General features: G+C 34.3%; 1 protein-coding gene across 1 annotated transcript in view; it reads left to right on the forward strand.

Annotated features, from left to right (window-relative positions):
* The window catches only part of pou2f3 (POU class 2 homeobox 3), a 42,618-nt gene extending 34,410 nt beyond the window's left edge, over positions 1 to 8,208 (forward strand). Inside the window, exons 8-14 of the mRNA XM_052093247.1 lie at positions 433 to 606; positions 2,159 to 2,300; positions 2,704 to 2,837; positions 3,117 to 3,281; positions 3,409 to 3,451; positions 3,555 to 3,669; positions 7,193 to 8,208. Of these exons, the coding sequence (XP_051949207.1) occupies positions 433 to 606; positions 2,159 to 2,300; positions 2,704 to 2,837; positions 3,117 to 3,281; positions 3,409 to 3,451; positions 3,555 to 3,669; positions 7,193 to 7,232 (813 nt within the window). The 3' untranslated portion in view covers positions 7,233 to 8,208. The remainder of the gene's footprint in view (positions 1 to 432; positions 607 to 2,158; positions 2,301 to 2,703; positions 2,838 to 3,116; positions 3,282 to 3,408; positions 3,452 to 3,554; positions 3,670 to 7,192) is intronic.

Consider the following 8,208-nt stretch of genomic DNA (forward strand, 5'->3'; position numbering starts at 1 on the left):
ATGGAGAGAGTGTTTACATTTTTCAGGGAAATCAATCAAGAAATGTCTTGCTTACACAGTAGTTGTCTCTGCAAATTAAAATGGGATATGAGAAATTATTTTCAAATGCAAATTTCAATTACACGCAGCACCTTTAAATAGCATGTTGAGTAAAGAGTAGTGTTGGTCTTGCTTGCCATGTTTATATGTGCTTTAATACATACTATACCAGTATTCATGGTTCAAAGAACACCATGGTACTATAATCGTGGTAATGTACAAAAATATGCTATAGTACATTTTGTAAGGGCACAAGAAATGAGAAAACAACAAAAGAATGCATCAATAAAAAGATAGAAAAAAACAAATAAACAAAAAGCAGGTTAGTGAACCAAGGAAACTGAAAGAGGTAATGTCTGATTACCCAGACTAATACTTTTACATTTCCACAAGGTGATGGGCAGGACCGGGCTGGCTGGCTCTTCTATGGATGGACATCTGGACATGTCCCACCTACAGGTCCCTAAACATATGGGTTCACAGCAGGACAAGCCCAGTGACCTGGAGGAACTGGAGCAGTTTGCTAAAGCCTTCAAACAGAGGCGCATCAAACTAGGCTTTACTCAGGTAATGCTTTGTTTCTGATTTTAAAAACAGTTTGCTGTATATTTTATAGTTTTGTTCATTTAATTTAATAGTTTTTTATTATATATTATAATAATATTTAAAATATTTATGTTTAATCATTTTAATATTATAAATCATATATACATAATAAAATGTAATATTAATCATTATTATGTATATACTATTATCTATAACTATCAATAATAATTAAATCATTTATAATAATTATTGACTTTTTAAAACATCTAATCTTGAAAATATATATATTTTTTATTTACTCAACGACTGTTATATTTTTAATCATTTAAATATTCATTTTAAATGTAAGTTATTACTTAATATTTGTATTAATTTAATTTAATCATTTTATATTATTGCTATATTATAATAATAATTATTTAAATATCAATTAAATATAATAAACAAATAATATTAAACTAATGAAAAAATGATAATTTTTTATTATGTATATACTATTATCTATAACTATCAATCATTTTGAAATAATATGCAATAATTATTGACTTTTTAAAACATCTAATCTTGAAAATATTTACATTATAATTTACTCAAGGACCGTTATATCTTTAATCATGTTAATATTATTTGTAAATGTATGTTATTACTTTAGATTAAAAAAATTTTTTTTTATATATTATAGCTATATTACAATAATATTTTAAATATCAATCATTTTATATAATATATAAATAATATTTAAATAATGAAATATAATAATGATAATTATTAGTGTTTAGATACATTACCTATTATTATTATTATCAAAAATCAATTAAAATATAATAATTTGCGCTAAACTTTAATTTGTTATAATTTTTAATAATAATTATCTTTTTATCATCTAATATTGAATATTTTAAAATGTATTTACTCAATGACTTTTACGTCTTTAATCATTTAATATAATATCAATTTAAAATGAATGTGGACATTATTCTTTAATCTCTATTAGTAAATTGACAATGCTTTTTGAAAATGAGCAGCTGGTAAGTCTAAAAAGTAATTAATCACTAACTACTAATTACATCTTCTACAGTGAAATTAGATTACTGTACTAATTTCTCTGTCTGAAAAGTAATTGCATTACTAATTACTTTCTAAAAACCTGATCAACCTCTACCAGATGAAGAATACAAGGATAGACATGAAACTGTTCTTTTAATTCTTTCAAATAAACCATGTAAAATAAAATGTTAATGAGCTGGCTAAAGAATTTAAGGGGGCAGCATTAGAAAACGTATATTTTAACATCAGAAGAACATTTTTTATTTAAAATTCAATATTTAATTATATAGAATTGTTCTATTGTCTGTACAGTATTTAACACAATTACATCAGAAGTAATTGTAATTATATTACTTAAGAATAATCCCTTACTTTACTTTTTTCAATGAAAAAGGTAATTTAATTACATCAATGTATTACTTGCAATGCATTACACCCAACACTGCAGCTGCTATTCAACAAGCAGAACTGGAATTCATAGTGGCCTTATATTCACTGCTCAAACTCACCTCTGATGTTTTTCCAGGGTGACGTGGGTCTGGCAATGGGAAAACTGTATGGAAATGACTTCAGTCAGACTACCATCTCACGCTTTGAGGCACTCAACCTGAGTTTTAAAAACATGTGCAAGCTCAAGCCCTTGCTGGAAAAGTGGCTGAGTGATGCAGGTGTGTGCTGCTGCCCTCCTGTGGACACCACTCACTTATTTTAAAGGAACAGTTTAAACAGTTTTTTTCACCCAAAAAGAGAACTCTGACATTATTGACTCACCCTGATGTTGTTGCAAACCTGTTTGACTTTCATGTATGACTCAAACCTGTAACACAAAAGGAGATGTTAGGCAGAATGGTAGAAAAAAAGATGCAATGAAAAAGAATGGTGACTGAGGCTGTCCATCCCTAAAAATTCTGCTAAAGAAATAAAAAGTAATACGGGTTTAGAACAACATGAATGTGAGTAAATGATGACAGAATTGACATTTTTGACCAGACTACAGTTTTCTTTTAATCTTTGGTTATTGGACATCACTGAAATTCCTGTGATATTAAACTGTCATGTCCCACTCCTCAGAGAACTCTCCATCTGATTCAATGACCGGCCCCACCACCTTACCGCCGCTTATGGAGGGTTATGGGAGAAAGAGGAAAAAGAGAACAAGCATCGAAACTAACATCAAGCTTACACTAGAGAAACGCTTCTTAGATGTGAGTTTGCAATTGTTACTTCTCTTATTATGTTCCATTCACTTACAGCACATATGAGTACATATGACAAGCATCGTGTTTTTTTTATTTTTTGCCGGGCGTGACATATTGAGGGGTTCATCTCTTTTTGTTTAAATAACAAATTAGTTTACTGTCATTAACCATGATTTGCTTAGTTGTGATAACTAGTCAGCAGAGGTGTAGTTTCTGGGGGATGAGGGAGGTAAGAGTCCCAGTTTGTTGGCTATGACATAATTGCTCACTTTCAACCCTGTGCAGAACTCGAAGCCAAACTCTGAAGAGATCACACTCATCTCAGAACAGCTGGGCATGGAGAAGGAAGTGGTGCGGGTTTGGTTCTGCAACCGGAGACAGAAGGAGAAGAGGATATACTGTCCAGTCTCCACGTCACCTATGAAGTCTCATAACTACAACCCTCGCCTGGTGAGTCTCAGCAATATGACATACATACAGTACACTGTACATTTTTGAATGAGCTGGATGTCTGTCTGCTGCCTTAAAGGTGTCTACAGTCTACTTTTCCACAAATGTAGTTCCTTTCTTGTTTCAGCCTTCAACTTCCAGATCATTTAGTCCACTTGCTTCTGGAGGTGGTGAGTATCGAGACAATCCACACTGTTGCCAGTTTATGAAACAAATAAGTATTTTGGGGGGCATTTAATATGTTGATGGGTTTACCGAGTATTTCTCCTGCAGTGTCTTCAAGCTCCTCCCCCGGCAGCCCAGGTCGAGGCTCCTCCCCCAACACTCTGTCCACCACATCCTGTCCACTGACATCACAGGGGGTCAACCAGACTTTCAACTCCACAGGGTAAAATACTATCAGACACCATAACTTTAGATTTCCTTTTTCAAATGATAAGATCATTCAGCTGTCAAAACTCTTAAAGGAATAGTTCACTCAATAATGAAATGCATCTACTCATCCTCATGTCGCTCAAAACAGATTATTCACTTTAATAGTTACAGTTTACTTTTGTTGTAAAGATAAAAGGAGTTGACTCTCATTGAATGCAAAAGAGCAGCCTGGACGTTCAGCTAGATCCAACCTGAGTTGGCTCATACAAAAACGTATGACTTTTACTCCCACAGAGAAAAATAAAACGAACCAACTAATAATGCTATAACATATTTTTTCTACATTTAACCCCTAACCGAAACCTATCTATACCCAAACACTAAACCTAATCATGATCTTAATAGGAAAATAACTAGTTTAAAATGTAAAAAGAAGACATCGAGTTTGGAGTGAGACAAGGGAAGTGTATTACAGGTTACTGACATACAATAAAGTGTAGGATAGGAGGCAAGATAAAATGTGTCGCCTGTATTGTATGGATTAGATAATTCTGTTTGTTGACTGGTTTGGTCATTATGAAAATTAAAGTCATACCTTTTCATTGTGAACCATATCTTTCAATTTCCCCATCTTGTACAAATTATTAAGAGTGGTCATATCATATGTTGGCCAGATCAGTGGTTCTGGTGGATGCAGATAGCAGTGAAAAAACAACGCTAAATGCAAACAATAAAATGCAACTAACCAAATATTCACATATAGTTAGCAGCCTGATCTCATGAAAATTGTGTGACAGTGGCATAATTTTGACAAAATGAAATAACATGCTTCATTACATGCTTGGCTGCAGTTTCCCAGTGAAATGTCCAGAGGGGGCGCCAAAAGTGAGTAAATTGGTGCAGTAATCAGACAAGGTTTTTAAGGTGAATATTAGATGGAGGTTTAAATGAGTAAAATGTAACTTCCTAACCTAAAACTTCAGCCTAAACCAAACCAATAGTGTCCTAAAAGCAAATGAGTTTTGAACAAAACAGACATCCTTACCCTAAAGGCCCCAGTACACTTACAAAGTGATTCTTCTTTCTTCGCTCAGAGCCAAAAAGAAGTTCAAAACAGCTGAGCAACGACATAATGTTTGCACACATTCAGACACCCTCCAAACTGCCATTTTGAAGTACATTTAAATATGTTAAAATGTGTTATCAATGACTTCATGAGTAAAATTCACACAAGATTAGTAAAAGATGCTTTTTAACCACTCGATGATGATTTAAAGTAATATATATTCAGTAGAAAATGTGCAATTTGTCTTGTTTACATTCTGAATTCATAGCGCTAATATGCTTACATGCTATACATGGTCATAGGCACCAGTTACACTCTGTTTTTGTAATTTATGATGACACTGATACTACTGCAAAGATTGGTGTATAAAAGAGTGTTAAATGAATGATAAGAGGGACATACCTTACTATGGGCAGATGTGTGAATGGCTTTCGACTGCAGAAGATACATGACTGAAGCAGCATATTAGAGTGAAAAGTCACTTAGGTGTATTAGAGTTAGGTTTTATTTGATTCATTTTGTAGACTTATTAAACAAAAAGAAATGCATGACATGTTCTTGTAAAAGTCTCTACACAAACGATCATACAGATGTAGGTACATTTGCACCAGGTTGCTAGTAACTCTGCCCGCCGGTGTGCTCATGTTGACTGATCTTGACTGACTGTAGTGATGGGTCTTTCATGAACGATTTGTTCATTTTGAATGAATCTTTTATGTGACTCAGAGGAATGAGTAGTCTCAGAGAGTGATTCGTTCATTTTGAATGTACCTTTTATGTGACTCAGAGGAACGAGTAGTCTCAGAGAGTGATTCGTTCATTTTGAATGAATCTTTTATGTGACTCAGAGGAACGAGTAGTCTCAGAGAGTGATTCGTTCATTTTGAATGTATCTTTTATGTGACTCAGAGGAACGAGTAGTCTCAGAGTGTGATTCCTTCATTTTGAATTAATCTTTTATGTGACTCAGAGGAACGAGTAGTCTCAGAGAGTGATTCGTTCATTTTGAATGTATCTTTTATGTGACTCAGAGGAACGAGTAGACTCAGAGAGTGATTCGTTCATTTTGAATGTATCTTTTATGTGACTCAGAGGAACGAGTAGTCTCAGAGAGTGATTCGTTCATTTTGAATGTATCTTTTATGTGACTCAGAGGAACGAGTAGTCTCAGAGAGTGATTCGTTCATTTTGAATGAATCTTTTATGTGACTCAGAGGAACGAGTAGTCTCAGAGTGTGATTCCTTCATTTTGAATTAATCTTTTATGTGACTCAGAGGAACGAGTAGTCTCAGAGAGTGATTCCTTCATTTTGTGTTGGCCTCGCTCTGTTTGTTTGTTACTTGAAAATCGCATAGGCACTGTAAAGGAAACAGAAATGATTAGTTCACCTCTCACATCTTCTGGTCTGAGTCGTTCATTCTTTTGTCACGTGACAAAAGCATTATCAATTTTTCCTTATTGGGACTATAATCAAAGTTTGCGTAACCTGTTGGGGGGATTTGGCTATTGAAAATTTTACATTTGAATTTAATTCTGCTCAAATGAACTAAATGACTCGTATAAAGATTCGTTAATTTTGCTTAACGAGACTCAAAGATTCAAGTCAGTAAAATGTTTCGATCACTAACTGACTGGTCGGGAATTAGTTGGCGGTACAGTGTAGGTAAAGTTTCAGGTCACACCTACCGATGACGTGGACCAATGGCAGTAAGAAGGTGTTTAGCAGCCGACAGGTTTACCTTCAAGATCGACTAGGCGAGCTGTTACAAACAACCGAAACAAACTCTAAAACACCTTTTTGGCAAGATTTTGTTCTTAGGCTATGTTCAGACTGCAGGCAAATCAGATTTTTTCTCAAATCAGATCTTTTCAGGTAGACTGTCCACACTATTAATTGCAAGTGATCAAATCAGATTTGCGTGTTCAGACATAACAAACCTATCTGTATGGGTTGCTTTTGTAATGATGTAGGCATACCCGCGTGACGATGCTTTCAAAACAGATGCGGGAAAAATGGAGGTGCATCATCTCGCTATCCATATAAGCGTTCTGTCCAGTCGCAGTGATGTCAGCATGAACAGGTTGTGTGACCTCATCCTCAAAAAATATGAATAAAACTATGCAAGGTGAAATAAAAACACAGCCCAGACCATGTAACATACCAGTTCACTTGCAAAAAGGATAAACTTGGTTTTTGCTGACCACAATGTGTTTTGTGCAATGAAAGAGCCTGGAGCCATAGAAATTCAAGAGACATTTAGATCCCAAAATTGTCATTTGTCTATTTCCTATTTTAGTGCTCTAAATTCTGATACTATGTTGGGTCAGCTGAGAACCACTGAGCTAGAAAAACTCACAAAGAGCTATCCCTAAAGCTCTCAGTAAATGCCGACAACAATATTACAGCTGCACTTAACATGTAGCCAGTGTCAGTAAAGGTCACATATTAATCATTTTGCTCTTCCTCAGATCCTGGTATCGCTGGAACACCGCATCATACCACCACTGAGCAACGCCGAAGACTAAAGTCCTGAGGCAACAGTCTCTGACTTCATAACTCACCAAACCAGAGAGTTCTCTGTAATAGAAGGGGAAAATATATTTTGAATTGTTTACAACCTGCACTAAACGTGGAGGCAAAACACAGAGAACCACTGCTAAAGTTCAAAGGGCTTGTGAATAGAGCTACAATGTTTATTACCAAAGGGAAAAAAGCACTATGCAATGGCACATTGTTTAGATATGCAATCTTACTACGAAGAAAATTACTGCATTAATGCAGAACTTTTAATGGGTTTTTTGCATTCTGCTTTCATATGTGTGCCAATATTGTTGGAAATGAAGGTTTAAATCTGGCCAATTGTATTGAGAATGATGTGAAAACCTGCACACCAAAAATAACCTTTTTAAGACCATTGATATTTGTATGCATTGTTTACATATTGCTTTATTAGAAACATTTGTCATTATTATTTTCAACAATGCGTAATGCGATAATTTTGTGATGAAGGTGTAAATGACTATTTTAGATACTAGTATGCAGCAATATTCTTGTCAGTTCTTGGCCCTGGTCGAGGTCAAGACTGAAACAGCTGGCTGTAATGTGTGCAGTCATTTTGAAGCAACATATAGGAACCTTTTCTGGTAAAGTTAAACAGGCCTATACAGTTTACAATTTTTAGTATATATTAAGCAAGCACCTAGTTTTGTGTTTGTAAACTTTTTTAAGGATTTCAAGCAGGGACACATTTTTGTATATGCCTGGCATGGAAAATTAGCATTACACAATTTAACATTTCACAATTTTTGCAACGTTGTCCAAAGCATTTGAAGTTTCTTGAATTTTTTGCTTTTATTTCTAATTACTAATATTATCCAAATATTGTTTGTTTGTTTGTTCTTTGCTTTTTTTAATGTGAATAACACTGTTGTATATTTCAGAGCTGGAAAATGTTTTTCACTGTTTGATTGTTATTAAAAATGAG

The sequence above is a fragment of the Xyrauchen texanus genome, chromosome 3, assembly GCF_025860055.1.
Source record: "Xyrauchen texanus isolate HMW12.3.18 chromosome 3, RBS_HiC_50CHRs, whole genome shotgun sequence".
In the NCBI taxonomy this organism is placed as follows: Eukaryota; Metazoa; Chordata; class Actinopteri; order Cypriniformes; family Catostomidae; genus Xyrauchen; species Xyrauchen texanus.